Consider the following 18237-nt stretch of genomic DNA (forward strand, 5'->3'; position numbering starts at 1 on the left):
CACCCAGAGGCGCCACTGTCCGTCCTCCCAGGGTTTTCCAGGCCTGCATTCCATGTGACAACGTCACGCTGTGTCCAGCTTTTGTGTTTCACGTCGGAAAGCTTGCTCATCTAAACACAAGCATTTTCCCGTGGTATGAAAAATTCTTTGCAAATGTCATCTAACATTTTCACAATAGTCAATTTTATGGGTTATGACAATGTTTTCCTTTAAGGAATAAGTTAATAAGTTTACTTAACTAAAGTTGCTTCCAAACGTTTGCTATTTTTACCATTTCGTTGCTGAACACCTGTGCCCGCCTTGCAGGCTGGGGTGACAGGCGGGGTGTACCCCTGGGGCGGCCTGGCGAGCTCCCAGGAAGCCCGACAGCCGCGGGGGGCTGCTCACCGGTGCGTGTCGCCCCCTCCCCGACCCCAGAAGGCAAAGTCGCGGCATCGGAGCTCCATTCCCCGGAGCGAATGTTCCAGGAAAGGTGCTCGCTCCTCGGACCCCTCCCCACATCCCAGGGTCCCGAATGGACGAGAGCGAGGATGCTCCACGCGGCCTCGCCCGCCGCTCCAACAGGGGGCGCACGGCGGGCGGGTCGAGCGCACCCTCCCCTAGGGCGCCGGCGCGGGCTGCCTGTCACGTGACCCGCGGCCGCCGCCGCCCACCCGCTTGACGCGCCCTCCAGCGCCTGACCCCGCTCGCCGCTGCGGGCCAGGCGCGTGCGTAGAGGCGTGCGGGGCCGTAGCTGAGCGCGCGTGCGCGGACGTGAGTCCGTCCGGGACCGGGCGCGCGTGCGCGGAGGTGAGCGGGCCGCGGGCCCCGGGCCGCCGGGGGTTGCGGGCCGTCCCAGCGAGGGCCTGGGGGGCCCGCTGCAGCGCCTCCGACGAGAGCCCGGCGGGTCGGGGCGATCGTGATGCCCAAAAGGGGGCGGGCCGATTGACTGGCTGGTCGCCGGTGATTCCCAGTTGCAGAAGCTGCGCACGTCGCGCCAGGGTCCGCGCGCGGCGGGTCAGCAGGAACTCCCGGGCTCCCCAGACTGCACAGTCCTCGTTCACTCACCCAGCGCCGGGCGAGGAAGCTTGCCCGGCCTCTTCCTCATGGAGGAAACTGAGGCACGGGAGTGAAGAACTCTCACTCCCCCGCCCAGGGGTGGAAGGGGGGCTTTGAACCCCGCTCGTCTACACCGCCACCCTGGTCTGGGGAGCAGCAGTTCCGAGCCACTTGCCTGAAAGCCGTGACAGGCTCTCCTGGTCAGCAGGGCCACTTGACCTCCTGACCTTCAGCTTTCCCCCATTTTCTGTAAATTGTCGAGCCCTGTGGGTACAGCTCTTCCCGGTCTGAAAAGTGGAAATCGTGAGAGGGGGTGTGGTGCGAGCCCCGCCTGTGCCCCCGGCACCTCTGCAGCTTCTGAACGCGCTGGGGAGGGGTGGGCAATGCCCAGGGGCTCCTGAATGAGGACCCTGCCCTACACTCGCAGTTCCCTGGTTTCTGAGTCATGAGGCCACAAGGTGTCAGATGTGGCTGGAAGGGTCAGGTGGGGCTGGGGCACTGGTATAAAAGCATAAATAGTCTTTGTCCCCAGTTCTGGCACAGCTCCAAAACCCTTAGAATTTTGGGAGTGATAAGTGTCTTCTATATGCTAATGATGACGGGTGGCTGGGGTCTCTAGATGGCTTCAGGATGGGAACTGGTCTCCAGAAAGACAGGAGCAGGACTCAAGGGTGGGAACTTTCACCCCCAACTTCTGGCCAGCGGAGAGGGGCTGGTGATTGATCACCAGTGGCCAATGATCTAATCAGTGGTTCCTGCTTAAGGAAACCCTAAACTCCTTGGGGTCTGGAGAGCCTCCAAGCTGATGAACACATTTTGATGCTGGGAGAGGGTTTGGAAGACCCGCACCCCTTCCCCCGTACCTTGCCATTGGGTGGTTTCTGAGTTGTAGCCTTTATAATAAACCCATGGCACTAAGTAAGGCATTTTCATGAGTTCTGGGAGTTGTCTTCGCCAATAATTGAAAGTGGGGAGGTGTGTGTGTGTGTGTGGGGAGGGGGTGAACCCTCACATTTATAGCCAGCTAGTCAGAAGTGTGGTGGCAACCTGGAGTTCATGCCTGGCGTCTGAGTGGGGCCGTCTTGTTGGGCTGAGCCCTTAACCTGTGGGGTTTGTGCTGACTCCAGGAGTTCATGTCAGAACTGAATTGAATTGTTAGACACCCAGCTCAGGTGCTGTGCTCTGAAATCCACAGCTGTCCTGACACCAGGCTGCTTCTGGCCCATAACACTAGGGCAAGCCACTTCTGGGAGCGCTGGGCCCCTCTCATGGCCAGCTTTGGCTCAAGAACCGCCTCCAACCCTGGTCCTAGCTGAACCTTCCTTAACCTGCATGGCAGTCTGGGATGCTTGGACCCAGCCACCTTCCCCACCCTCCCTTGGGGTTGGACTTGTGTGGGGTGTGATGGCTCTCCCAGCCTTCCCTGCAGCCCCCCAATTTTCTCTCTGATGGAAATGAGTCCCCTAATAGTATCCTGGCACCCTGTCCCGTGTTGGAGTCTGCTGCTCCTCAGAGGACCTGGGCCAACAACGTTCCTTATAAAATACTTAGAACATACCGATAAACAACATGCAGGTAATAACAGTCTTATCACCACAGTAACTGATGTGAGGCTCCCCATGCAGCTGCTTGACAGACAGACCCAGGACCACCGAGACTCCCCCAGAGGAGCGGTTTCCCCGCACCTAGCTGCAGGGCCCGGAGGGGCTCTGCTCTGCCAGCTGCTGGGGGCCAGGCCTTTCTCCTGTGGCTTTGCCATCCCTCGGCTGCAGTGACCAAACTTCTCCCCAGGCTGTTTCCATGCCCTGGTCCTCAGGAGAGGGACAGAGGGAAGGTGGCACGTCCCCCTAAAGGCACTTTCTCCCCATTGGTTACAATGTAACCTTGGCCTCAGTCTTTAAACAGAATCGGCTCAGTCCATCTGCTGTTGTAACTTCCTTGTTCCACTTGTCAGTCTGTCATGTGGGTCTTTTTGTGTCATTAATCATGTTTACAGAAATTCTAAGTACATTTCATTTGTAACTTTATGAGACTTCACTGCATTCTGCAGCCGCCTCTTGGGGACTTTTCTTTCCCTTTTCCTCCTTCCCCCATGTTTGTCTGAACAGTGCTGGGAGCCCATCCACCCTTGCCTGCCCTGAGCCCCCAGAGTTCATGTCTGGAAGCTGCTTTAAGAGCCTCTGACACCCCGCCACTCCTGCCTTCCCTGTTGACCCCAGTTCTCCTCTCAGCAGGCCTCCAGGACCGTCCCACGACCCGCAGGCACTGAGACCATGGACATGAAGTGGCCACCCTGCCCCCGCCCCCTGCTGGGGGCCTGTGCCCTCCTCTCTTTGGCCACCGCTGCCCTCGTGGGGCATGTCCTGCTCCACAATTTCATGGTGGTCCCCCGAGAGCTGCATGACTTCTCCCAAGTTCCCAAGGAGATGAACCAAGCTCACCAGCAGAGAGCCAGTGGCCCAGGGCCCCAGCCCAGCCTGGGAGCAGCGCCCACACAGTGTGAAGTGCCCCCCAACAGCCGCTTTGACTGCGCCCCAGACAAAGCCATCACCCGCGAGCAGTGTGAGGCCCGGGGCTGCTGCTATGTGCCTGCAAGATGGCGACCTCGGGGCCCTCAGATGGCGCAGCCCTGGTGCTTCTTCCCACCCAGCTACCCGAGTTACAAGCTGGAGAACCTGACTACCACAGAGACGGGCTACACGGCCACCCTGTGCCGAGACACCCCGACCTTCTTCCCCAAGGACGTCCTGACCTTACGGCTGGACGTGCTGATGGAGACCGAGAGCCGACTCCACTTCACGGTGAGCAGGCCGGATGGGGCCGGGCACATGTAGAGACGGGGCAGAGTGGGTGTTTATGGCATGAATGTGTATTTTGCCCTCACTGGGAATCCAGGTGTGAGCAGACGGTGCCTACACTCAGCAGTGGCCACTAAGACAGTGACTCAAAGATTCTAGAACTTGCTCTGGAGGGCAGGTCTCACAGCCCAGTGGAGGGAGGTTAGGCCTCCCTCAGGAAGTGAAATCTCAGCCAAGACCTGAGGTCCTGCTGTGGTCAGCAAGTGGAAAGGTGGATGGGGCGGGGGGGGGAGGGAATGTCCCAGGCACTGGGCGGTGGCGTCCCAGGCACTGGGCGGTGGCATCCCAGCCACTGACTGTCATCCCCAAGGCAGGGCCTTTCGTCTGATTGTCCCCTGCAGTGTCCCAGTCCCTGGGACAGTGTCTGACACAGAGCAGATGCCCAGTAAAACCTTGTCCACTGAACAAATGTGCAGACGCAAAAGTGAGAGAGCCTGGCCCACCATTCCAGTGCTGTTGTCAACAGTAACGTAGAACGTTATCACTTACTGAGTGGTTACTACGTACCAGATGAGAGCTGCTGCGCTAATTGTTTTCTCATTCACCCTGTGACAGGTCTGCCAGGTTGAATAGCTTTGCCAGATTTATCAAATAAAAATACAGGGTGACTCATATTTTTGAACCAGATAACCAAGGAATGAGTTTGTTTTTAGTGCCAGCATATCCCATGCAATATCTGAGACATCCTTAGATAAAAAAAAAAGTTGTTGTTTATCTGAAATTCCGATTACCTGGGTGTTCTGTATTTGCCTGGCAACCCACAGCAGGTGATCTCCTGACTCTAGGTGACGAAACCGAGGGTCAGGGAGGTTGGCCTTAGTGCCAAGGCTCATGCTTGGTGCACGGCCACGATGGGACATGCACGGACCCCTGGCTCCTCTGAAAGGAGTGGAAAATATGCAGGGGTGGCTGCCAGGCCACGAATGGCCTCATGACACCACCACTCTCGTCTTCTAGATCAGAGATCCCGCCAACAGGCGCTACGAGGTGCCCTTGGAGACCCCGCGTGTCCACAGCCGGGCGCCGTCCACACTCTACAGCGTGGAGTTCTCTGAGGAGCCCTTTGGTGTGGTCGTGCGCCGGAAACTGGACGGACGGGTGGTGTGAGTGCCCTGACCTCGGGTGGGATGGTCAGGGAGTTGGACAGCATTGTCCCTGAGCCCGTCCACCCTCGCCCTCAGGCCTCCTCGCCGTGCTGGGCCCCCCACCGCCACCCCCGGGACCCTGTTGCTCGATGTTCCCTCGACCCAGAGTTCTCAGAGGCCCTCCCAGACATCCAGCCTAGGGAGTCCCAGCTGGGGGCCATTTTCCCCCAAGGGACATTCGGCCATGGCTGGAGACATTTTGGTTGTCATCCTGGGTGGAAGTGCTGCTGGCATCAAGCGGGTGGCGCCCAGGGATGCTGTTCAACCCCCATGATGCATAGGGCAGCCCCATAGCGCAGTGATCCCGCCCCAATGTGAACTGTGCCCAGGCCGAGAACCCCTGGTCCAGTGTCAAATGGCATACCCGCTCCAGGCAACATCCCCTTACGGCTTCATTTGTATTTTACTTATTTACCAAATACCACATAGCAGTTAGTGCATATCAGGCACTGTAGTTATTAACTCGTCTAAGCCTTGTGACAACGCAGAAGTCGGTGCTGTTATTATCCCCACTTTACAGATGAGGAAACTGAGGCACAGAGAGGCGAGGTGCTTGCTGGCAGGTGACAGAGCTGGGGCCCCAGCATCCCTGCTGTTGGCCACTCTGAGTCGAGTCCCTCAGGCTCAAGACCCCCATGGGGTCTTGTTGGATCGTTGCTGCCTTGGCAGGAGCCTTTCCATTCCCTCCTGAGCCTCCAGCTCCTGGAGCATTTCTGACCCACGGCAGGTGCTTGGCAAACATTTGTAGCCAGAAGGGGCATCGGTTGGTCATGCCATTGCCTCCAAGGGAAGCGTGCCCCCCCTCCGTCCCCCACCCCCGTTGGATGCACTGAAGCATCCTGGGATGTGAGTTTAGACTCCAATGCCGCAGCTGTGACTGAGTGTCCGTCACAGTCCCCTCCTCAGGAGGAAGGACCCAGGGCCCAGAAGGGGGGGTCTCTCGGGAGGGTCCATCTTGGGCTCGTCTGGCCATCGAGGGTACGAGGCCGCCCGGTCTCTTCCCCGGCAGGCTGAACACCACGGTGGCCCCGCTGCTCTTCGCCGAGCAGTTCCTGCAGCTGTCCACCTCCCTGCCGAGCCCGTACGTCGCCGGCCTTGCCGAGCACCTCGGCCCGCTAATGCTCAGCACCAACTGGACCAAGGTCACGCTCTGGAACCGGGACGTGGCCCCCACGGTACGGGGTTGGCCGGGGCGGGCAGGGCTGGAGGAGCTGCGTGGGCGAGGCAGCTGAGGCCATGTCTCCCGTGTCCCAGTCCGACGTGAACCTGTACGGGTCCCACCCTTTCTACCTGGTGCTGGAGGACGGCGGGTTGGCTCACGGGGTCTTCCTCCTGAACAGCAACGCCATGGGTAAGCGAACGGGGGCCGCCTCAGCGCCCAGGCCGGGCTTCCCGAGTGCGGCCACATCCCCCTCTGTCATAGAGGGAGCGTGGGGCGCCGGCACCTGCCCGACAGGCTGGGGGTATGGGAGAGGGGCCACGGACAGGGGTCTGGCCTCGTTTGCTCTTCTAAGAAATGAGTCCCAGGTGCCATGGCCTCTCCAGCTCTGCCCTTCGGTGACCCTAAGTTCTCTCTGGGGGTGGGAAGAGGCCAGAAAGGGGAACCCTGGGGTCCAGCCACTCAGCATCTTCCCGTCCTGCACCAGGCTCTTCAGCAAGTCCTCAGGGTCCCCCTGCCCCCCAAGCAGCCTGCTCCCAGGCTCCCTGGAGGAGGACCCCTCTCCACAGGTGGTTTGGCCCGTCCATCCGTGAGGGGCCAAGGGCCTGGGGACAGGCGGGTATTTGTCCCTGAGCCCCAGGGCTGCTCTCCACAGATGTGGTCCTGCAGCCGAGCCCAGCCCTCAGCTGGCGGTCAACGGGCGGGATCCTGGACGTGTATGTCTTGCTGGGCCCGGAGCCCAAGAGTGTGGTGCGGCAGTACCTGGACATTGTGGGTAGGCCTGCTCCCGCGCCCCGCCCACGCCCCGCCCGCGCCCCGCCCCTCCCTCTCGCCCCCTCATGGAGGCCCGTTGGCTCGCAGGCTACCCTTTCATGCCGCCGTACTGGGGCCTGGGCTTCCACCTGTGTCGCTGGGGCTACTCGTCCACCGCCATCACCCGCCAGGTGGTGGAGAACATGACCCGGGCCCTCTTCCCCCTGGTGAGTGCTGGGGAGGGTCCTGGGGCCTGTGGGGGGCTGGCCAAGGACAGTGCCCACCATGTGCTGTGGCTGCAGGACGTCCAGTGGAACGACCTGGACTACATGGACGCCAGGAGGGACTTTACTTTCAACACGGACGGCTTTGCAGACTTCCCGGCCATGGTGCAGGAGCTCCACCAGGGCGGCCGGCGCTACGTGATGATCGTGGTACGCGCCCCTGCCACTGTGAAGTGTGCACTGGCCCTTTGGGAAGCAGAGGGGCCCAGGGCCCGTGGCTCCAGCTCTAGGCGACATCTTCCTCGTGCCTGTCGTGGTCCCTGAGGACGTTTCCTGAGCATCTTCCATAGGGAGGGGATATCAGATTGACAGACTTGGCCCCTGCTGTCCAGCATGAGGGTCCCTGGGGACATCTGCCTGCTGATCAGGGTCCTTTGGGTTGTAGGTACTTGACCTGCTTAAAGCCAGAGGGGTGGGGGTGCTCCGCTGTCACCCAGTACCGGAAGGGCCTGGGTAGCTGTGTGTCTCCTGGCCCTGCCTCCCCCAGGTCAGCTCTGCCTCATGGGGAGGTGGGCAGGACTCTGAGTGGCCCAGCATGAAGACACACCCGCGGGCCAGTCCCTGCAGCCAGAGGGATGGGATTCAGGGGCTGGTCCAGCCGTGCCCAGTGCTCAGCCCTGCCGCTGGAGGAGGTGGGAGTGGTCGCCACCACGGATCCCCCTCAGTAGAGGAAATCCATTTGCTGAGAGACTCGGAAGTGCTCTGCTGCTGGTCATTTTCATCACTGCGGGCCCCCTGAGGGCAGCTAGCGTCCTTGGCCACTCAGCAGCGAGGCATACTCAGACCGTTTCTTTATTCTAAAAGAAATGTTCACTGCAGAACGATTGTGAAACTAGAACTCTTAAAGCAGAGGTGAAACTTGCTTCCAGGTGTGGTCCCCTTTGGCCAGCTGGTGCCACTGGCTCTGTCTCTGCACATATGTGTGCATGTGCATGTATGGGTGTGCAGTACACGTGTACAGCTTCACCCTGCCTCTGTCCCCGTTAACATTCTATTGCGAGCGTTTTCCCAGTGACTGGTGCAAGGCTCTGGGCAGTTCCCTGTCTGACTGGTTTTTCTCACCCCCAGGATCCCGCTATCAGCAGCTCTGGCCCCGCTGGGAGCTACCGACCCTACGATGAGGGTCTGCGGAGGGGGGTTTTCATCACCAATGAGACCGGGCAGCCACTGATTGGGAAGGTAGAGTGGGGGTCGGATGGAGGAGGGGTGAGGAAGCGGGGGTCCTGGCCAGTGGGGTCAGGAAGCTGTTATGGAAGAGGGTATTGTCCAGTGGGACAGAGTGGGGTGGCGTCACAGCTGGGGGTGGTCCTCCTTCAGTCCTTCCGTCAGGGACCCTTGGCTTCATGGGGTCCTGGTCCAGCCCAGGCACGAGCTCTGCAGACCCTTAGCAAAGCCTTGGGGCCCTCCCTGTCCTCCAGGCCCCTGAGGCTTCCTGACGGTTCCCAGGCCTACCCATGGGGCTCCCAGTAGAGTCCTGACCTCTGTGTTCCAGGATGTGCCCAGAACCAAGAGGAAGGGGGCCCAGCCAAGGGGTGGCTGGGGGAGGCTCCCAGAAGTACAGATTTGGGGCCTGTCAGAAAGTGGGTCTTAGATGAGTTTTCACCAGGGTCCCTCTCACCAGTGGCCCTCACCTGCACAGTCCCAACCGCCCAGGGAGATGGGTGAGGAGCAGGGGGCCTGGTCTCCCCTCTGGCCTTCTTCCAGGTGTGGCCGGGACCCACTGCCTTCCCCGACTTCACCAACCCCGAGGCCCTTGACTGGTGGCAGGACATGGTAGCCGAGTTCCATGCCCAGGTGCCCTTCGATGGCATGTGGATTGTGAGTATGGCCCCGGTCCTGGGAACCCCTCGGCCTGGGGGACTGGTCCCACCGTCTACACTGTGTAGGCTGCCCACCTCCGGGCCTCTCTTGCAGGACATGAACGAGCCATCCAACTTTGTGAAGGGCTCCATGGACGGCTGCCCCGACAGCGACCTTGAGAACCCGCCTTATGTGCCAGGTGAGCTCTCCCACCTGCTGCCCCACCGGCACCAGTAATGGCTCAGGTTGTGCTGTCTCAGTTGGGGGACTTGAAGCTCCCAAGTCATTTCTGAGGAGCCGATGGGCATAGCCAGCCCGGGAAAGGGGAGAGGAACCCAGGAGTAAGGTTCAGGTGGGGGAGGCGTGCAGCTGAGGCCAGACCCTCGAGGGAGGGTGTTTTGGGCTTTGGCAAATGGACAGGGAGACTGGGAATGGGTCAAGGGCATGTGTCTGGGGTCTGCAAAGGGCAGCCTTCAGCGCCTGCCTGTTCCTGCCCTTGGAGAAGTGGAGACTATACAGGGACGCACCCCAAGTTCTGAGGGTGCTCCCGGGACATAGGGGGGCACCAGTCTGCCGGGAAGGGGCTCCACAAAATCAGTCCCCTCTCTTCCAGGGGTGGTTGGCGGGACCCTGCGGGCAGCCACCATCTGTGCCTCCAGCCACCAGTTCCTCTCCACACACTACAACCTGCACAACCTGTACGGCCTGACGGAAGCCTTGGCCTCCCACAGGTGAGGCCGCATGCGGGGGGCTATGAGGGGCGGGGATGGGCCCAGGGCAGCAAGGGGAGGGAGCCCAGGCCCCCAGGGGGTAGCTGGTGGCCCAAGCACTGTCCCCCCAGGCCATGCCCAGCACCTCAGAAGAAGGGGGGTCTGGGCTGACAGGCTTGTCCCCCGTGACATGGTGTACCCGAGGGTCATCAGGGGCCCAGGCACAGCTGCCTGCCCAGCAGAGGTTGGCAGTGGCCTGGCCTCCCTCCTTCCTCCCAGCTCTGCCTCCTGCTACACGGCCAGGCACTCTGGTGGCCGTGACCCCACTCTGCACAGCTCTCTGTCCCCCTGCTCCACCCAGGGCCCTGGTGAAGGTTCGGGGGACGCGCCCCTTTGTGATTTCCCGCTCAACCTTCGCTGGCCACGGCCGGTATGCCGGCCACTGGACAGGGGACGTGTGGAGCAGCTGGGAGCAGCTGTCCTCCTCCGTGCCAGGTGAGAGCCCTGTGTGGAGGGGAGGTTTGCCCGAGCTGGGTGCTGGGCTCCACATGGTTCAGGGAGACGCTGCTGCTATGGGGGGGGGGTGTCGTGGGGGTGCGCTGACTCAGATGGGACATGGGGCTGGCCTACTGTCTCCTGCACACCTGTGCAGGTCAGCTCACCTGTGGCACCCCACTTCTGGGTGTCCCCATCCCTGCTTTGCCAGGACCAGCTGTCAGAGTCCCTCCTTTCACGATGTCCCTTCTGGTCGCCACATCCTGAGCTGCAGGAAACTGCATTTGAGCTTAGTCCACAGGGTGCCACCCGTCCCACTGGTCTCAGTGCCCGCTCCCTCCTGCAAAAAGAAAGTTGACTTTCTGATACCACTGACACATGCTAGGCCCCTGGATGGCTCAGGATGAGGGAGTGCCGGGTCACCAGGGGTCACCAGGCTGCCCCTGAGAAGAGCCCCCACTACACAGATGGCAAGCCTGGGAGCTCCTTGACAGTCACAGGCTTGCTTCTGTGTGGGGGCATCTCCAGACCCTTGAGCTACGGGAGAGTCCTGGCGAAGTCCTGCCGAGAAGTCCCTCCCTCCTTCCAGAAGCTTCTGGCTGTCTTTGCCTACAGGTGCCTTGGGCTCTGATTTGCTCCCTGGAGCAGGTGTGGCAGGTGGGGCCCGCATCTGCAGGCCAGTCTCTGAAGCCTCCTGCAGAGCCAGGTCCAGGTTCTGGGGTGTTAGTTCTGCTGCGAGCTGACTGTTACCAGGCAGAGGCCGTGCAGCTCCCAGGACCTGTTGCAACCAGACAGGAATCCTCACGGCCCCAGGCTGCAGTGTCCCCTCACGTCCTCTGAGTCGTGGTGGGGCCCAGGCTGAGATGGCCTGGAACCTGACTCCAGCAGCTCAGGGGACTCGGCGAACTCCCTGCTCTGATGCAGTACCACACACTGGGGGGCTCAGATAGCAGAAACTTCCTTGCAGCTCTGGAGGCTGGTCAGGCGGTGGGGCCGCACGCTCTCTGCGACCCTGGGTAGACTCCTTCCTGCCTCTTCCAGCTTCTAGTGACTTCGGCAGTGCTGGGTCCTCATTGGCTTTGGGCTGCGTCGCTCTGATCTCTGTCATCTCTTGGCCTTCTCCCTGTGTCTTTGTCTTCTTAGAAGGTCACCAATCATACTGGATTAGGTCCACCCTAATCACCTCATGTTAATTTGATTGCATCTGCAAATAAGATTACATCCAGTGGATGGGAGTTAGGACTCCGACATTATCTCTTGTGGGACACAGCTCAGCCTTAACGGGCTAGTTTGCTGTGCGTACCCCTCACGGCAGGTGCGGGCTGCCCTGCTGACCACGGGTGGGAGAGGCACAGGCCAGCGCAGTGCTGACCTGGGGTCAATGCAGAGCCGCCTCCAGCCAGCTCAGCAGTCACATCCATTGGCTCCTGGTCCGTGAGCTGGCTGGGCCCTGGCAGCCTGAGGCCCCGTCTGACCCTACCCTGCAGAAGTCCTGCTCTTCAACCTGCTGGGGGTGCCCCTTGTGGGGGCCGACATCTGCGGCTTCCTGGGCAACACCTCGGAGGAGCTGTGCGTGCGCTGGACCCAGCTGGGGGCCTTCTATCCCTTCATGCGGAACCACAACGACCTGCACAGCCTGGTAGGCAGGGCGGCCGGGAGGGTCTGCCTGGGACCACCCCCTGACGGAGCCAACACGCCAGGAGCTGGCCGGCCGAGATGGTGGGGTCTCCTGGGGCCCAGGTGCTTCCTCTCACCCCTGCCCCCCCCTGCAGCCTCAGGAGCCCTACAGGTTCAGTGATTCGGCTCAGCAAGCCATGAGGACGGCCCTCGCCTTGCGTTATGCGCTGCTGCCCCACCTCTACACGCTGTTCCACCGGGCCCACACCAGGGGCGAGACCGTGGCCCGGCCCCTCTTCCTGGAGTGAGTTCCCTGGGTGGGTAGGGAAATGGCCCATGGGCGCGGGGTGGGGGTGTGTGTGACCCCAGAGGTGAGACCGTGGCCTGGCCTCTTTTCCTGGAGTGAGTGTCCCGAGTCCGGGGGGACGATAGCCCATGGGGACCAGGGTGGGTGGGGGGTGGCCGCAGGCCTAGTGACCCCAGGCAGACCCATCCTGCTGCACAGTGTGTTCCCTGGAACTGAACGAGGGAGCAGGTTGCAGTTGAGTGAGACAAGGCCAAAACCTGGGCCCTCCCTACTGGGGTGCTCCGACCCCAGTTCCCACCCCTTAGATTCCAGCTCAGGGCTGGGGCCATTGGAAGTCCTAGAAAAACCCGGAAGGAAGGACCCTGAGTACAGGCCCATGAGATGATAAAGCAGCTTGTAAAGCTACCACGACTGAGTCCGTTTGGGGCTGGTTAAGAGAAAGGACCTCAAAAAAATCCAGCAGATGCCTCGAAACGGGACTCAGGCACACATAAGAAGGCACCGTATGGTAGAATGGCATCTCAGCTCAGTGGCCGAAAGGAGCCTCGCGTAGTTAGGCAATCAGGTAGCTATTTGAAAAACCAGTTTATTTTCTCCTCATGACATACAAACCTAAATTCCACGTGGATTAAATAGTTAAATGTCAAAAATTAAAGTGTAGAAAATGCTACAGGGAAACGGAAGTGAAGGCTTCCTGATGCTCGGGCAGGACAGGCTTTCTAAGCATCACAGCCAAGAACAGAGGGAAGGAAGGGTTTAATTTAGGGAAAAGTTAATACTTCTCGAACATAGAAAACTATTAAAACCACTCTGAACATAGATTGTAAAAGTAAGTTAGAGACATTACCAATAAAAAGACAAAGAATCCGTCTCCCTGGTAGAAAAACTCAGCGATCGGTAAGACCAGCACAAAGGACCACATAGCTAAGTAGGCAAGAGCACGAGCCGTGGATGGCACCATGCCCGCCGAGCCTCCCTGCTGGCCTTGTGAGCACACTGACCTCAGGTCCCCCATCCCGCCTGTGTGAAGGTTCCCTGAGGACCCCCACACCTGGACCGTGGACCGCCAGCTCCTGTGGGGGGAGGCCCTTCTCATCACGCCAGTGCTCGAGGCCGGGAAGGTTGAAGTGACTGGCTACTTCCCCACCGGCACGTGGTACAACCTGCAGACGGTGAGTCTTGGGACCCTAGAATGCTGCAGGACCCTAAAATGCGGCAAGAAAGGGGTCCCTCCCTCATGTACTGTTGGCGTGGACCAGTGGTGTGGAAGGAGCACATGTCCATCGAGTCCCAGCGGCACACGGGCCTCTTCTGGGCACTCCATGTGCAACGTCTAGTGCAGTCCTTGCAGTAACCCATTTTACAGATGAGAAAACTGAGGCCCGAGCAGGTAACTCACCAGGGTCCCATGGGTCTCACTGCATAGGCTGAGCTGGGCTTTTACTTCTCCCACTCCCAAAGTCCTGTCCCTCTCAGTGTCCTCTGACCTGCCCCCTCCCTGGACCCGGGCTTGGCACGTCTCACACTCTGCTCCCACGAAGTGGCCTGGGCTCTGCCCCTGAGGTCACACCCAGCCTGTCTCTGCTGAGCCTCCTGAGCCTCCTGATGCAGCCCTCCCTTGGCTCCCGATGGTAGCACAGGGCTTTGGTGTTGCCTAGGGCTCTTCGTGACGTGCCATCCCCCTCCAGGTACCAGCAGAGGCCTTTGGCAGCCTCCCGCCTCCACCTTCAGCACCCTTTAAGTCTGCCATCCACAGTGATGGGCAGTGGGTGACGCTGCCAGCCCCTCTGGACACCATCAACCTCCACCTCCGGGCTGGGCACATCATCCCTCTGCAGGTACCTGGGCTGACACCTGAGCGCATTCACCCAGCTCTGGGGCTGCCAGGGCCCCATAAGCCTCTGTCTGTCCCCAGGGCCCCATGCGGACATGACAGTGTCTGAGGGTGGAGGATGGGAGCGTCCAGGGAGGACGCGCAGGATGCAGCCGGCACTGACTCATGGCCGGGCCACGCAGGGGGCAGCCTGCTTCGTCAGCCCATTTTGGGAAAGAGGCAACCAGTCTGCAAACATCCTCCAGGGTGTCCGCCTTGGACAGGGCTGTCACCACGGGTGTCCTGCAGACCCTGGTTTCTTGCAGTGTGGGGCTGTTCTCGCCTACTGTACTTCCCGCCCTGGGTCTGAAGGCCTCTGCCAGGCTTGCAGCGGTGACGTGTACCACCTCTTTCCAGGGCCCTGGCCTCACAACCACAGAGTCCCGCAAGCAGCCCATGGCCCTGGCCGTGGCCCTGACAGGGAGCGGGGAGGCTCGCGGGGAGCTCTTCTGGGACGACGGGGAGAGCCTGGGGGTGCTGGAGCGCGGGGCCTACATGCAGGTCGTCTTCCTGGCCAGGAATGTGAGTCGTGCCACCTGCCCAGGCTAGAGGCGGGACTGCCCTGATCTGGTGAGGGGAGCTGGGCCTGGGGACCTGGAATGGCCGCCTGTCCCCGGGAGGGTCAGCCCAAGTGAAGGTGGTCTCTGCCCCACCGGGGAGAAGGGCCCGAGTCCCCGGCACTCTGCCGGCGTCCCAGGGGTTTGTGTCGGGGCATGGTGCCGACCTGCCCTTTGCCCTCTGCTGTCCGGAGGCCTGTCTGGGCGGGCTTCCTGCCCGGGCTGTCTGCCGACCTTCCCGGTTCTCTCTCTCTGCTCTGGCCAGAACACCATCGTGAACGAGCTGCTGCATGTGACCAGTGAGGGGGCTGGCCTGCAGCTGAGGAAGGTGACGGTCCTGGGGGTGGTCACGGCCCCCCAGCAGGTCGTGTCCAACGGCATTCCTGTCTCCAACTTCACCTACAGCCCCCACACCCAGGCAAGAGGGGCCACAGGCGGGGCCAGAGGGCTTGTCCCCAGGAGGGCTGAGGGGGCGGGACGTGCCAGGGTTCCTGGTGACCCCAGGCCTGCCAAGCTGGCGTCATGGAAGTGGCCATTGGAAGCCAGAGGACACTTAGGCCACACAAGGGGCAGAGAGGAACTTTTCCCTTGGGGGGAGTGGGGCGGATCGGGCCTCTCGAGCCTATACCTCTCCTCTGCCTGTGTCTGCATTTCGGCAGCTTGTTTCCAGTGCCGAGGGTGCTCGTGGCCCGAATCAGCTGGGAGGGAACAGCGAGAGCCTCCCGGGCCAGGCAGGCCCGGTGTCCACTGCCCACCTGTGTCCAGACTCCTGTCTGCCGAGCGCTCGGGTCTCCCTGCTACTGGCCATTGGAGGCTCATTTTTCTTTGTTCTTGTTTGCAGACCCTGGCCATCCCTGTCTCGCTGGCGATGGGAGAGCAGTTTCTCATCAGTTGGTCGTAACCAGGGGCCAGGGGTGTTGGGCGTTTACTGGAGGAGCTTGTGTGTCCAGCGGCTCCGCGCACCGTCAGCCGTGTGGGCCGGGGGTCAGAGCGCCTACCTGTCGCATGGCACTGACTTGCCTCCAACACTGATTTGCTTGCATCTACCTCCTGTGCTGGGGCTCTGGGCCAGCCGCCCCCTTTGATGGCTTTTCTGCCCAGATCCCAAGTCAGCTCAGTGCCCCGAGGGTACCCTGTTTAGAATGTTATCCTGGAAGCCTCTGTCTCCATAGTTCGTCACCGGAACGTGAGAATATCAGCTGCCACCAGCTGCCTGCGTGACAGCGGAGAAGGTGGTGTGTGGGACGGGACGTGGTACCTGCCCCCAGCAACTCTGGTTGCTCTGACCGGTGACAGGAGGGAACTGGGTGGCCGCTGCAGGCTGCTTTCTGGGCATCTGCCCCCAACAGGTGGGGGTGTCCACCAGTCCGACGAGAGTGGACCCGGGGACCTCGGGAGAATTCTCAGGACTGGGGAAACCTTGAACCCTAAGTGCAATTCTTTTTAATAAAAGGAACTTTTGCAGTCAAGCTTCTGCTGGTCCTTCTGGGATTTGGGGTACGGAGGGTGTGCCCAAGGGCTGTGACATAGAGGCAACCTGTGGGGACAGTGCCAGGAGTGCAGTTTCCAGGCTCTCGGCCTCACGTGGGGGAGTGCTGGCTCGGGTAGTGGATGGCCATCAGCTGCGGCTGGTCGGCCGTCGGCTGTGGCCGGTTAGCCAATTGGGCACTGATGTAACTGCCACGGCTGCGCTGGTTGGGGAGTCGGTCGGTTGGCAGGCAGAAAGTGGACAGCAGGTTGCAGGTTGTGTGGTTCCAGCCTCCAGTGAGACTACAGTGGTATGTCTCCCCTACCTATGGCTCCGTGGGTGTTCCTTTTTGGCCTCACCATGTCCTGCGTTCTTATGTGGGGAGCAGGAGCAGAGACCCCGCAGACCGCCCTGCATGACACTAAGTCCATTAAGACAGTCTCTCTCATTTATTTGCAGCTCTACTTCATCACAGCAATGTTTGCAATGCAGAGCTTGCAATTTTATCACATGTAGCTTCAAGCATTTCAGATTTGATGCCATTGTAAATGGTGGTGGCTTTAAATTTCCCTTTTCAAAGCTCTTGTTTGCATACGTGGCTTCAAGTGATTTCTGAATGCTGACCTTACACAAAGACCACCCGTCGCCTTTCCTAAACTGCTGTTAGTTCCAGTAGCTTGGTGGTAGATGCCTGTGGGGACAGAGCCCCAAAGAGCAGTTTCCAGGCTCTCAGCCTCATATGGAGGGGTGCTGGCTTGGGTGGTAGATGGCCATCAGCTGTGGCTGGTTGGCCGTCAGCTGTAACCATTGAGCCATTGGCCACTAATATAACTGCTGCAGCTACGAGGAGAGGGGAGGAGAGGGGAGGAGAGTAGAGGAGCAGAGTCGAGGAGAGGAGGAGAGTCGTCGGTCGGTTGGCAGAAAAGCGGACAGGTCACATGTCCTGTGAACCCAGCCCCCAGTGAGACCACAGTGGTATGACTTCCCTACCTATGGCTCCGTGGGTGTTCCTTTTGGGCCTGGCCACATCCTGCGTTCTTATGGGGGGAGCGGGAGTAGAGTCCCTGCATGCCGCCCCGCACGACAACGCCTCAGGATTTTCCAAGTCTATCAACTGTGAATAAGACTTCTTCCCTTCCCCCCTAGTCTTTCTCCTTGCCTTATCGCACGGGCCAGTGGCCATGATGTCGAGTGCAAGTGATGACATTGAGCCCTGACCTTGAGAAGGTTGTTTATAACTGCAGGTTTACCTGTTTCTCCTGGCAGCTCTATCAGGTTCCTTCCTGGATTTCCTGTGTTTTGAAGCTTTGACAGGTGCATGGATGTTTAGCATTGTTACACCGTTTGATGACTCCACCCTCTGCCCTGCTAACACTCTCTGCTGTGAAATCTACTTCGTCTCATCTCACGTCCGCACAGCCGCTGCGGGTCTGTGCTAACCAGTGTGCTGCCGTAGTATTTTTTTCCACTTTTATTTGTGCCTTTACAGCAGAGCAGTTGCGTCCTGTTTTATCATCTAGTTTAACAACTGTGTTTTGATTCGATTCTTAGTTTACTTTTCCTCCTTGTTCATGCCCTTTGGATTTTAGAGGACGTTAGATCCGCACCTGATTTTTGAGCCAGTCCACACACCACACAATTCACAGATCTGGGCAGCCAGCACCACTCATTCCGGAACATTTCACCCTGAGACCGTCCATCAGCCGTCACGCTCCGGCCCCCCAGCCCCACATCCCCAGCCCCCTGGCAGCCACTCATCTGCTTTGTCCCTACAGATTTACAAGTTTGGGACATTTTGTAGAAATGGAATCATACAATATGTGATCTTTTCAAAGAACCAACTTTGGGTTTTGCTGACTATTGTTTTTCTATTATTTACTTTGACTCTGCTCTTCCCTTCTGCTTGCTCTGGGTTTAGCTTGCTCTTTTTCTAGTTTACGAATTTACATTTCATGTGATTATTGGTGTGGTTATTTTGAATCTACCACTTTGCTATTTATTTGTACTTTTCATCATTTCTTCCCCTTTACCACCTTCTTTTTGACAAAAGTATTGTTTAGGGTTCCATTTTGTCTCCTGTGCTGGCTCTCCATCTCACTCTTTTATTGGTTTCTTTAGGGTTTGTATCTAAAATAAAAGTTTTATGTCATACACCTTGAATTATCATAATCTA

General features: G+C 59.4%; 1 protein-coding gene across 4 annotated transcripts; it reads left to right on the forward strand.

The window, feature by feature from the left end:
• The first annotated feature begins 634 nt into the window (after positions 1–634).
• GAA (alpha glucosidase) lies at positions 635–16065 on the forward strand. 4 transcript variants are annotated; one of them, XM_019735662.2, is made up of 20 exons: positions 635–789; positions 3273–3839; positions 4854–4999; positions 6051–6216; positions 6296–6392; positions 6856–6975; positions 7062–7180; positions 7256–7387; positions 8306–8416; positions 8942–9055; positions 9152–9236; positions 9651–9768; positions 10109–10242; positions 11730–11881; positions 12015–12163; positions 13197–13338; positions 13855–14004; positions 14397–14561; positions 14862–15014; positions 15438–16065. In XM_019735662.2, the coding sequence occupies exons 2-20, from the start codon at positions 3312–3314 to the stop codon at positions 15495–15497; spliced, it is 2841 nt and encodes a 946-aa protein (XP_019591221.2). In that variant the 5' UTR covers positions 635–789; positions 3273–3311; the 3' UTR covers positions 15498–16065. The 4 variants fall into 4 exon arrangements, with proteins under 4 accessions (XP_019591221.2, XP_019591223.2, XP_074176815.1 ...); XM_019735664.2 differs by having other exon boundaries at positions 636–753; XM_074320714.1 differs by having other exon boundaries at positions 638–789; positions 3270–3839.
• The last annotated feature ends 2172 nt before the right edge of the window (positions 16066–18237 follow it).

This window comes from Rhinolophus sinicus, linkage group LG15 (genome assembly GCF_036562045.2).
Source record: "Rhinolophus sinicus isolate RSC01 linkage group LG15, ASM3656204v1, whole genome shotgun sequence".
Taxonomy (NCBI): Eukaryota; Metazoa; Chordata; class Mammalia; order Chiroptera; family Rhinolophidae; genus Rhinolophus; species Rhinolophus sinicus.